The 12,350-nt window shown below is 57.3% G+C and overlaps 2 protein-coding genes across 6 annotated transcripts in view; one reads left to right on the forward strand and one right to left on the reverse strand.

Annotated features, from left to right (window-relative positions):
• The window catches only part of ATXN2 (ataxin 2), a 71,344-nt gene extending 66,629 nt beyond the window's left edge, over positions 1-4,715 (forward strand). The window contains exons 26-27 of one of the 3 annotated variants that reach the window (XR_001364064.1): positions 3,634-3,792; positions 4,314-4,715. The gene's annotated coding sequence lies outside the window, so the exon portion shown is untranslated. The remainder of the gene's footprint in view (positions 1-3,633; positions 3,793-4,313) is intronic. The other 2 variants (XR_001364065.1, XR_001364066.1) reach the window with 2 other exon arrangements.
• Positions 7-11,940, reverse strand: SH2B3 (SH2B adaptor protein 3). Of its 3 annotated transcripts, XM_005876235.2 has the most exons (7): positions 11,432-11,937; positions 1,684-1,785; positions 1,508-1,599; positions 1,330-1,424; positions 1,012-1,226; positions 754-925; positions 7-640 (listed from the first exon to the last, which is right to left on the reverse strand). In XM_005876235.2, exons 1-7 carry the CDS (start codon positions 11,588-11,590, stop codon positions 345-347), a joined length of 1,131 nt encoding a protein of 376 aa, XP_005876297.1. In that variant the 5' UTR covers positions 11,591-11,937; the 3' UTR covers positions 7-344. The 3 variants fall into 3 exon arrangements, with proteins under 3 accessions (XP_005876297.1, XP_005876296.1, XP_014403215.1); XM_005876234.2 differs by having other exon boundaries at positions 1,012-1,202; positions 1,508-1,785; positions 11,432-11,940; XM_014547729.1 differs by having other exon boundaries at positions 1,508-1,785; positions 11,432-11,939.
• Between the last annotated feature and the right edge of the window lie 410 nt (positions 11,941-12,350).

Here is a 12,350-nt window from a genome sequence, read left to right on the forward strand (position 1 = left end):
AAGTCTGTCATCAGTTGTGACAGTGTCAGTAAGAAAAGTTTCCACTGCCAGCCTGGTCCTTACCCCCTCCTCTCCCCTCCCCCCCAAGTGCCAGGGCTGGTCCTGGGGGCCCGACAGGAGCTAGGGCATCTGCGGACAAGAACTACATCTGTAAACAATAAGGAGAAAGCCAGGTGGGAACTTACAGGAGGCCCTTTAACAGGCCTAATAGAAGGGTCACATCCAAACTGGAAGGAGCAGTTAATGTCCCTTCACTCTCTCTGAAAGGAAGGGAAGAAAGTACATTCACCAGTTCCTGTCTGCTCGCTCCTTCAGGGCCCTGTGGCCTGGGAGTCCACTGCCCGTCAGAGAGGCGTGTACTGATTGTCTATGGCCCGCAGGTGGCTCCGGGAGGAGGAGTCCATTTCGTAGTCTGAGTCCCGGGCACGGTTGGCAGGCTCCGACTCCAGGTGCCGCAGGCTGTTGGCCAGTTCCTCGGGCGAAGGCACCAAGTGGAAGATCTGCTCTTGGGGGGAGGAGCGGCCTGGGAGACCCTCCGGGCCCAGCCCCCGTGGACAGCCGGAGGAGCTAAGGTGGGGAAGGCCCAGCTCTGAATCCCAGCGAGAGAGGGAGAAGGGGAACAGGACAGTGTTGGAGGAACCTGGGGGACAAGTGACAAAGAGGCCATGTCAGAAGGTTTGCGGCAGCAAGCTTTCCCCTCTACGTGGTTCCCTGGGCCCTCCACCCCTTTATCAAGGGGCACTGGGTTCACACCTGGTGGCTGGGAGACGACCACCACGTAGCTGGACAGCCGGACGTCGCAGGCCGATCCACACTCGAGGGGGATGGGCGAGCGCTGGAAGTGGTGGAGCATGTCCATGACCGAGGGGAAGTGAAGGTGCTGCACGCGGCACTGGCCCCGCTCGGTCAGCGACAGACGCAGGTGCTGCATGGGGAGGAAGGGGAGGCTCAGGCAGTGGCCCCTAAGGGCCTTGAACTTGGGGGGAGCAGCCCCACCTGCCTTGGCTATACCTTGGCTATGCCTTGGAAGTTGAATGTGAGCACATACTCCCCACGCCGGGTCTCGCTCTGCCGTACCAGGAATACTCCGTGAGCATCAGGGCCCTGCAGCTGAACCAGCTGAGCTGCCTTCACTCGGGAGATAGGGCCGTGGAACCAGGGGTAGCAGGACAGGAAGTGATCTGTCTTCTGGCAGGCTGGGTCTAGCAACCCCCCAGGAGAAGCACCTGGTTGAGAAGATGTGTAATGGTGACCCCCCTGGGGCACCTCACGACCTGGGCTGAGGCTGGGTTCTGACGCACCCAGAGCACAAAGGCCCCGACCCCTCACCTTGGTTCAGGGAATCTGTGCTTCCCCTGGGAGAGCTGGCCGTGCCAGGCTCTGGAGCGGAGGGAACGTGCAGCTCCGGGTCTGTGCTCTCCAGCCTGCAGAGAAGGGGGTGGTTAAGGGTCTGGGAAGAGCAGGGTTGGTGTCAAAGCTGAGATGGGAAGGGAATCTGGTGCCTCACCCTTGGCCTGTGCACTTCCGGAGCTCAGCCATCCACGAATTCAGCTGCTGCTCGTCTCCCACCTCAAAGATGATGTCTGTCCGGTCCTTCACCTGGTGGGAGGAAGGGAGCAGCTGTGTGGGTCTGTGAGCCATGTGTGCATGTGTTCCCCCGGGTGTGGAAGCTCCGTCACTCACCTTCAGCACAAAGGTGTAGAGGTTGTCGGGCATCTCGAGGCGTGTGCATCGCCGGACCTCCTGGAGGCTGGAGCAGGCTGCTTGTAGCTTGGGCTTTGAACTCTAGAAAACCCAGAGGTTACTCGGGCTTGTCCCTGATGGCCCCTTGCCCACCCAGGCCTCTGTTTTTCTGCTCAGCAGGCACCCCAAGTCTGGAGGAAGTTTGCGTTCTGGCTTGCAGGAGCCCGCAGAGGGTCCTCTTGTAGCCTCTGAAGCACTGTCCCCACATCCTGAGATCCCCAGAAACCTGTGTGGGCTGAGAGCCAACCCCCCTCACCTGGACGTGCACCATTCCAGCACAACACATGCCTGCCTGCTGCCATCTGCTTCTCCCCACTGGGGAGCAAAGAGCTTATGAAGCCAAAACCCCTGAACAAGCCCAGAGAGGGGGCATCAGTGTCCACCCCCATCCACCTTTCTCCTGGTGCTGCCTGGCTGCTAGGGCCCCAGGTCATTGTGATGCCTTCAGTCCACCACCCCCCTTCCATCAGCTCCCCACAAGCATGGGTCTCCTGGGCTAGCAGCCACCCTGGGAAGAGGATGCTATATCACCACATAGTCCAGAAGAAGCGCAAATCTTGGAGGTGAAGCCATTTGCCTAAGGAAAAGATCAGGCTTTGAACGCTAGAACCTCGAATTTCCCAAACCTTACTAATCTATCCTGCCTTCAAGTCTCAGGACAAGGTAGGAGGGTTTGGCTGGAGGGTGGAGGTTGGCAGAGTAGCTTAGCCACAGGCTTTTGGGGCTTCTGCCAATGAGCCTGAAGGGGCAAAGCCTGGCACAGCTGCTCCGTTACAGCCAGCCGAAACCCTCACAAAACAGTGGGGCCAAGGGTCTCCATGACACCCACAGCACACACGGTTCAGAGCAGGTGGGAAACGGTCCCCAAGCCCTTTGCCAGCAAGAGCCCTTTCTTCCAGGTCCTGAGTGAGCCTGGCTGGAGCAGGAGGCTCTGGGGCACCCTAGAACCCTACATTGCCCCCATCGCCTCCATTTCCTCTGGTGACAAGCCCGATAAGCTTGTTTCTTCAGGGTCATGAGACGTCGCTGGCTGCTTCCAGCAGAGACCAAAGGAGATAAGATGGTGGAAAGAGCCCGAGATGGGTTGGGGAAGCCCCCCTGCCTCCAGCAGCTCTTTTCCCTGGGCCAGGAAGAAAGCCAGGTGCACCTGGGGAACAGCACAGCCCCTAACACATTGCACAGGGTGGGGGTGGAAACAAGAGGTGGGCTTAGGGGGATCCGACCTCTACCTCTGCCCAGAGGCTGCCTTTTTTCCAGAGCTGACCCCCAAAGCCCTGCGCTTCCCCATGCCGTAGGCACGCAGGAGCGGGCAGACTGGCAAGTGAGGGTTGGCCAAACAGGCTCTTCCCAGTCCAGGCCCCTCCCAGCAGGTCCCAATCCTGCCCTGGCTGCTGGACACAGCATCTGGGGACAGTAACAGCAGCTCTAGGAACCACTCACTTTGTCTAACATCACAAGTCGAGGGAACAGAGCGCGGCGGGGTGGCACAGCTAGTAAATCCCAGCCCCAGTGTTTTCACCTTTCCAGTCTCTTCCCCATCCCTTCCTTGTACCCCAGTTTCTCAGCCTGGGAGTCAGGTGTGGGGCCTGTGCACCCCTGGCAGCGTTCACAGCCAGCCAGTCTCGGAGCCTGTTTCCTGTCTACAGCAGGGTAAGGGACGGAGGGCTCATTCCTTCCTTCTGCTTCTGCAGTTGGTCCTGCCTACCCCCACCCCCTCTGCTGGCTCCAGCCTCAGGATCCCTGAGAGGAAGTAGGCCAGGCCAAGAGGGGAACAGGCCGAGTCTCCCTTTCAGTTCCACTCCAGGCCTGGCCCCAGTCCCAGCCCAGGGAGTGTAGAGATTAAGCAGCAAAGCCACTGGTTTCACTCTGAGTGTGGGGCCTCCGTGCCAGCTCCGCCCCTGCAGCTGAGGAACTGCTGACCTGGCGGCTGTGGTGGGAAGAGGATTCCCCCTCGGCACCTGAGGGCCCTGGCCCACAAGTGATGTGGAACTCGTCCTGGCCACTTACCTTCCTGAGGCTGAGCATGACGGCTTCTTCCTGTCTCCCCGGGTAAGAACTGGGATCTGAAGCAGGGGCGCTAGCTACGTGCTGCCTGAGCGTGGGGCGATGCCAGAGGCTCTGCCCAGATTGGAGGCGTGAGAGCATGAGGACAGGACAACCCCACCTGGACTGGTCTAGACAGGACTCAGAAGCACCAGGTGCCTTTCTGGTTGAGCGCCTTGAGGGCACAGAACTGTGATGGTGAGAAGCGAACCCAAACAGCACCACAGGGACATCTGGGGGCATCAGGTCCCCTGCTCTCATGCCCTCTAGCCCACCTGTCTTACCGAGCAAGCTGGGCCAGCAAGCAGCTGCTCTCTGGACCCACCTGAGTCACAGCTGTGCTTAGGTGGTCAAAACGGCAAAGCCACTCCAGGTATTTGTGCTATAAGCAGTCACCTCACCCACCACCTCCTGCAGCGTCCACTCCTGGGAGCAAGTCTTCCCAGTATCCAAAAAGCTGGCTTCTTTCTTATGGCCATTGGGACGCCCGTGGGGATAACCCATTTTTTCTGTGCTCTGGCTGCTAGGAAGCAAAGATGCAAACCAGCTCTGCCACTACCCTCACAGTAGGGCCTGCACTCTACAGCTACCCTTACCTGGGCTTTATAATCCCTCCAGGCTCTAAGGTCAGTCTTGACCTTCTGCTTGTACAGCCCTGGAGAAAGGGCTCAGCCCTCCTGTCTGTGTGTCTTCGTCTTTAATAGCCCCTCTCTTCACAGGGTTAGTGTGGTGGCCGGCTGGGGCCTGAGGCCAGCCAGGTGGGTCCACTACAGCGGCAGAGGACTAGGTTACAGACCACCCTCAGCATGCAGCTCCCTCTCCACCTGCCAGAGTGTGGTACCATGCTCCTTTCCACCCTGCAGTGAAATTCACACCTCTTATTACCTACATGCCTGAGACAATCTACATTAAAGTGTATTTCCCTCTGACTGTGCTTGAGTTTGTTTGAAAGGTCAAGAACATGGAGGAGCCAGAGGGCAGGGTGAGCTTTGAAAGGACAATCGGTTCAGTGGCCATTAAAACTGGGCAGAAACTTCCATGTACTTCTACGTAAGACGGTGCAAGTCCTGGCTCTAGGTTTGTCTTCGGGTACTTTTGCAGGGTGGTGGGAACGCTGTGCCTCCACCCCAGGGCCCTGTGACTCTTCCTGGAAGCGAGGGTGAGCAGACCTTCCTCCTGCAGGCCTTGCTGTCCCTCACCTGCACCCGCCACTGCTCCCCGAGTGCTGAGGCGACAGCCCTTCCAGCTTTCCAGGGACTGGGATGTACCCTAGTCTACCTTGTCCTCACAGCCACCTTGAGACCCTGGCAGAGAGACTGGCCAAGTCCTCACTGAGCTCCAGGCGCCGGTGCCCCACAGGAACAAGACTGTGTCCCCCAGTGAGGTGGTCACAGTAGGCCCAGAAGTCCCCATGGTTTGGGGAAGTGGAGCTCATGCTGAACCCCCACAATGGCCTTGTCCTATCCACTGTGACCTGCCTGGCCACTAAAGGGGCCTTTAACCTTGAGTGAAATCTTTGAGGAGAGACCAGTCACTGGCAGTCTTGTCTCTCCAAGGGCTTTGGGGCCCTCCCTCCTCTCCTACAAATAGCAGTGGCGGGACAGGAAGCTGGAAATCTAGGTTCCCTTGAGCGCATCTTGTGGCCTGGAGCCTGGCTCTGAAGGTGGGTCATGAGCCCTAGCTTCACCATTTAGTAACTGCAGCCTCAGTTTACATGGCGACCATAGGCAGAGCCTGCTCGCCTCCCAGGAGTAGGGGAGGAAGGTTGAAAACACAAGACACGGCTAATTCCAGATCCCAGTCATAGAAAGCTTGGCCCCGCCAGCCCAGCACCAGAATGGATGCTGCCTGGATGGATGAGCAACATGCAACATCGTTACGGAAAACACTTATTCAAGTCTTACTGATGGGTATCAAAGCAGCCTTTAAAAATACCACGCGAGAGAAAGAAAATACCCTGCCTTGTTCCACAAGGATTTTAGTCGGGTTACAGGGACACTCAGGGAATCCCACTCGCCACAAGTTTGTCTGTTTCCTGGCAGCCAATGGAAAGGGGTTTCCAAGAGAGGGCAGCCCTTGTGCACAGCAATCCATTAAAGGCTCTGAGAAGAACTGGAGCAGAGAAACCTGTTGAACCCATGTGTTCCTGACTTGGGCCACCCAGTGTCCTGCTCAGAAACCTTGGAGCCTGCACAACTGCCCAGCAACCTCCCCATCCTGGGGTTTGGGAAGTAGTTCTGGCCTTAAGTCGCAACTCTGCCTCATCCTCCATGGACAAGCAGCTCGCCTCTCCCAGCCCAAGTCCCCACTTTCGTAAAGAGGGGTAACAGTGCCACCGCCCCTCCCATGAGAGAGCAGCAATATAGCCTGTACAAAGGCGCTCACGGTGGGTATGGGAAGGTCCTGGGAGCAGCACCAGGTGGGGATGAGCCTTAGGAACCCAGAGAAGCTGTGGTCAGCTCCAGAGCCAAGCGCCCCCCACCCTCACGCTGTCCACTGTCCCTGCCCCGCAGGCATCTCTCAGGTTGTCTCCACTCGACCATGTGCTCCAGAGGCCTCCCTGTTCCCTTTGTGTCTTCAGCACGGCACAGAGTAAGGGCCTGTAAGAGTTTGCTGAACACTCTCCAGAGTGAGAAGGTGGAGGGAAAGGCATTGGAGATTAAGGGAACACCAAGAAGTAATGCCCAGAGGTCAAAAAGTACAGCTGAATCCACAAGATGGCAAGAGATCTGCTGTGGCTAGACATGACGCTGACAGCCTCACCCTACCCTTTAGTGAGCACCTACTGTGTGCCTGGGCTGTCTACCAGTGGCTTCTGGACTGTTGAATCCACAGGCCAGCGCTATTCAAAAGTTTTCACAGAAAAGAGCCTATCAAGGGATGGAGGTGCTGGGACTAAAGAAGTAGGAAGGTCCTTGTTCCAGAGTAAGACAGTCCTTGGTGTTAAGTCTGGGACACCAGGTGAGAACCTTCACCACTGCTCTGGGCCATCTGTCTGCCTGAAGGTTGGTGGGGGCTCCCATGACCTCCCCGCAGCCCTTGAGGCTGGTGTTTCATCCCACTTCACAAGTTCGAGACAAGGCTGAGGAAACCTGTGAAGACAGCACAGAGACAGCATCACAACCAGCTGGCCTGGAGCCTCTGCAAGCGAGCCCATTACCACTGGAACCCACAGGCACCAAGGGGAGAGCTGGGCAGGGAGGCCACAGCCGCTGCCCTTCCCAGGCACCAGGGAGACCTGAAGGAGGGAGGGCACAGAGAATGGTGGTGCTCACAGGGACCCCCCCCACACACACACACACACAATAGGGTGAGGAGTCGGAAAACGGTATCCTGAGCCCCAAGGTGGGCAGCATCAAAACAGCTGCCACCCCTGGACAGCTACACCCAGAAATATCCAGATCTAGTTGCTTCCCACCCCCGCTCTGCTCAAAACTCACTTGTGGGCCCCACTGAGCTAAGTGAGGAAGCCCAAGTCCTCGCCGTGGCCCACAGACGCTGCACAGCCTAGGCCTTATTAGCACCTTGACCGCCGCCTCCCTCTCATTCTGCTCCAGCCACACCAGCCTCCACTGTTCAATGTACCAAGCACACGCCACCTCAGGGCCTTTGCACCTGCTGCTCCGCTGACAGGCAAGGCAGTGCCGCCACAGCTGCATAAATCTGGCTCTTCTCAGACGCAGGTCGTAGCTGAAGTGTCACCTCAGGAAGGCCGTCACTGACCACAGTGTCTGAAGAGCAGTCACCATGCCATCACCCTTCAGTTCCTTCACTGCATTTATCTACCTGTGAAACAGGCTCGGTGGGGACTTCGTCTTGTTCATGTGGCATCCCCAGCCCCGAGCATAGTACCTGCTAGGCTGTCCGTGCTCATCACAGGCCTTTTGGTGCCAAGTGTCATGGGTGCTTGGGATCAGTGGGGCACAGTACAGCCCCACTGCAGACACCCCACCCAATGAGGGCTAAGGAGAGTGATAGCGACACCTCAAGGAGGGGGCATGGCTGGGCCCCCCAGGGCTCCGGCTGGCCAGGGGAGAAGAACAGCCCACACCAGCATGGTAACCCATGTTACAGATGGAGAAATGGAGGCCCTGAGAGACAAAAATCATTTGTCCTGGCCACAGAGGACCGGAGGATGGGGCTGAGTAGAGCCGGGGCTCAAACCCTCATCTGCCCAGGCCCAGGGCCTGTGCTCTCCCAGGCCAGGTCTTGGCGGAGAAAACCTCCCTCCTCCAGGGAGCCTTCTCGGGCGCATCGCATCGTGGTGAGTGCGATTCCTGTGCCTCTCCCTCGGCTCCGGCTTATCAGGCCTGGCCATAATTTCCTGATGAGGCAGCTGCCCCCCCACCCCCACCCCTGCCCGCCTTCTGACTGGGAGTTCCTCTGGGGGTGGGGACAGGACAGCAGCCTGCTCCCAGCTGGGGCCCGGCACCGGATGAGGTCCAGGAAAGAGCGTATCAGAGGCTGGTGTCCAGAGCAGGTCCTCAGGGTTTGTCAGGTGGATGGGGAGTAGCTGGGTGGCTGCTGGGGCCTCAGCCCTCGGATGTCTGGGGAGCGGAGGCAGACGTGGGGTGTGGTGATATCTCACCCCTTGTTCTCAGGCGCCTTTGGGGGCAAACTGAAGGGAGGGAGCCAGTTCCAGGGACTGAACGAATGTCGGAACCACAGGCCACAGGTCACTTCCTACCCTGCCCCAACCAGGGCCACCAGCCCCCCTCCTTCAAGTGCCTGCCTCGGCCACGTTTCCTGTGTGACCCCTGAGCAAATCTCTTCCCTTCTCTGTGCTTGTGTTTCCTCGTTGGTAAAATGGAGGTGAGAACAGAATGCAACCTCCAGGTAAGCGACGCTGCCTGCTGCTGGCCTGTCTCTGGCACTCGCAGGGCGCCCAGACTCCCCCAGTCCCTTCGGGCCACATCTGCCCCTTGGTCTGCCCCCTGTTGCCTTGTGGCCCTGTCTCCACTGAGGAACAGGAGAGGGATGAGAGAAGCTTCCAGAAAAGCAAGTCGGCTTCCCCCCTTCCTCAGCAAGTGCCAGAAACAGACCTCCCCAGAGCCAAGGAAAAGGGGGTACAGATCCCCAAATATAACCACCTGTGCAGAGACAGGGCGCCATCATCTCACCTCCCTCCCCTGGGCAGGTGGTACCCCAGTTCACACCCTGAGGGACCAAAGAGGCTGCGTGGTGGTCATTTGCCAGGGATGCTGGGACAGTCAGGCGGGGCCTCATCTGAAGCCCCACCTGCAGGGAGTCTCCCCTCAGGCCCAGAGGGTCCCCCCACACCAGACAGACTCACAGTGACACAGTCACAAAGCCCCTTCTCAGAGACACGGAGACCACCCCACACAGAATCAGTGACGAGGACACAAAGCCCTCTCAGATGCCGGAGCACCCCCCCCCCCCCCCCGAGACAAACACAGAGAGAGAGCCCCCACAACACCACACACAGCCAGGCTGGGATCCCACAGCCTCGCCCCCTCCTGAGATGCGGTGGCGCCCGAATGGATGAGCCAGCTGTGGGGACCAGCCGGACTTCCGGTCTGAGCCTGCCCATGGGGGCCACACCCAAGGTGGGGGTGACTGTAGCTTAAGAGGGACTGTGACTGAACTGGGGAACCAAGGAACTAATCCCCCACCGACTGTCACCAGCTCATCTCATCCCCCTCGGTGGCAGAAGTCCAGGCCGAATCCTGGCAACACCAGGTGGGCGTCCTAGGACAGGCCCTGCAGGGCCCGGCTGGATGGAGCCGGTTCCCGCCCTTCTGAGCCAGGCCGCATGCCCACACCTCTGCCTTCCTCCCCCCACACCTGTGCTCATGCTGTGCCCTCCACACGGGCCACCATTCTTGCCAGACCTTTGGCTCTTAGGTGTCATTAAGATAAACAACTGTCGGGACCTGGAGCTGAGCGGCCGTGAAGAGTGGGTGTCACGGGTGCTCAGCCAGCAGCCTCGATGATCCGTGCTGCCCCCCGGGCCTGGACCGGCCACAGTGGCCTCTCTGGAAATATCCAGCCAGCACCCAACAGGCCCCGGACGACTGGGAGTCCAGAGCCGGGTCAGGAGCACAGCCAGACCCCACCCCACTGCCCGCTGCAAACCAGCTGCCACCAGCCCACACCTTGAGTGACCACATCCTGCTCCCATCATCCCTGCCAGGAGTCCTCCCCCAGCCCCGTCCCCATGTGGCCAGAGCCCCAAGGCCAGTGCGCTGTCCCCCATCCACACCTTTACCCAGGCTATGCCTTCCTCTCCTGCTGCCACCGTGGCCACCTCAGTTGCAGGGACACTGCAGCCATGAGGGTTGGGCTGAGGTCAGCCCTCCAGACAGAAGGGGAAGCCTGACTCTGAGAGGCCATGCCATGGGCCCAGGCCCCTGAGCAGGGAGGGGAGCACCCAGCATCAAACCTGCTCTCCCCAGGCTCTGTGGATCCCACACCCAGGAAAGCAGATGGGCCCTCAGGAGTCTGTGGGGATCACGGTGGGTGTCATAGGGCCAGGGGTCCCAGAGCTGGGAGGTTGGACCTGAACGGGTACCCACCTCCCAGCCCTGCTACATAGCCAGACCAGACTGCAGCCTGGCTGGGCCCCAGTCTGCTCGCCTGAGAGGGTGGAAAATGTTGTGGTTAAAAAACAACAAATAACCCCTGTCACTGGCCTCAGTGGTGGTGGTGGGGGCGGTGCTGGAGGGGAGCGGGGCTCGGCACCACCAAGATCCCCTACAGCCCTGGATGGTGGCCACCGCCTGCCTTCGAAGAATGATGATTCAGAAGAAGAGGTGACAGTGAGGGCCTCGGGCCTGAGGGGCTGCGGGACGGATGCCAGGAAGACTGAGCTGGCAGAGCCTGGGGCTGAGCTGACAAGCGAGGAGGGCGAGAGCCAGGAGCCCAGAAGCTGACCAGGTCAGTGCTGCGGCCACCACACCGACACGGCACCTTGCCAAGGTCTGCCTGGCATGGCCTGTTGCCATCCAAAGCCTGCATTTAGTGAGCACTTACTATGTGACATGCCTTGACACACAGTCTCTCATTGACATAAAAAAAAACAACAGGAAATCACACCAACCCAAAGAAGGAAAACCAGTTGGTTTAAATAATTAAAAGTGAAAAATAAAACCTAAGTAATTATCAGATCCCAGGCCTTTCTAAGCAGAAAAAGCAAAGAAGGAAACCATCAAGGAAAAGATCACTGTATATAACTGTCCAGGCTTCAGAGCCTCCATAAGCCAAGAAACTCAGGATCAAAACTGAAAAGTCAGATGGCAAACTGGGGAGATCTGCTACACGACAGAGACTAATGTCACGTAAGAGTTCTTGCCAGTCAACAAGAGAAAGGCAGCAGAGTAAATGGCCTGCAAACCACACAAAAATGCATACAACCAAGAAACAGAAGAAAAACAGTCAAAATCTGTAGGGACAAAAATATCCGTAGGGACAGCAAGTGGAGTAGTGGTTGCCAGGGGCTGGGGGTGGGGACGGGAAGTGGGAATGACTGCTAACAGGTACAGCGTTTCTCTGGGGGATGGAAATGTTGCCCATGTATTAAAAACCCATGAGCTGCACTTTGCCATAGTAGGTTTTATGTTATGTGAGTTACATCTCATATCTCATTCCACTCGTAATCAGAAAGGACAAGATAACCACTTTTCACCTGGAAGTTGGCAAAGGTTTTCAACAGGACGGACGCCCAGTGCTGGCCCCGCTGGTGATGAGAAGATATGTGGGTATAAGCTTTCTGGAAAGCTGTTTGAAGAGATGTGGCGAGCATTCGAGATGGCCAGCAAGCACATGAAGAGATGCTCCACATCATTAGCCACCAGAAAGCGACAACTGCTGGGATGGGGGAAGGAAAAGATGGACAATAACAAGTGTTGGTGAGAAGATGGAGAAATGGGAGCCCTCACTCAATGCTGGCGGAAGGACTAAATGGCTCAGCGCTTTGAAAACCAGTTTGGTTAGTTCTTCAGAGTTCGCGTATAACCAGCAACTCCACTCTGGAGAGACATACCCCAGAGAAACAAAGCACATGTCCACACAGAAACTTACACAGGCCTCATTTCATTGCACTGCACAGATGTTGCGTTTTCTTACACCCCAAATCAAGGAGACCCTCCTCCAGCAAAAAGCCGGTGGCAGCAAATGAGTAGATTAAAAAACTGTGGTACATCTGCACAATGGAATACTATGCTCTGTAAAAAAGAAGGAATTCTTACCATTTGCAACAGCATGGATGGACCTGGAGAGCATTATGCTAAGCAAAATCAGTCAGAGAAAGGTAAATATCACATGATCTCACTCATTTGTGGAATATAATGAACAACATAAACTGATGAACAAAAATAGATCCAGAGTGCCGAAACCGGTTTGGCTCAGTGGATAGAGCATCGGCCTGCGGACTGAAAGGTTCCAGGTTCGATTCCGGTCAAGGGCATGTACCTGGGTTGCGGGCACATCCCCAGTGGGAGATGTGCAGGAGGCAGCTGATTGATGTTTCTCTTTCATCGATGTTTCTAACTCTCTATCTTTCTCCCTTCCTCTCTGTAAAAAATCAATAAAATATATTTAAAAAA

Source organism: Myotis brandtii, unplaced genomic scaffold, assembly GCF_000412655.1.
Source record: "Myotis brandtii unplaced genomic scaffold, ASM41265v1 scaffold482, whole genome shotgun sequence".
Taxonomy (NCBI): domain Eukaryota; kingdom Metazoa; phylum Chordata; class Mammalia; order Chiroptera; family Vespertilionidae; genus Myotis; species Myotis brandtii.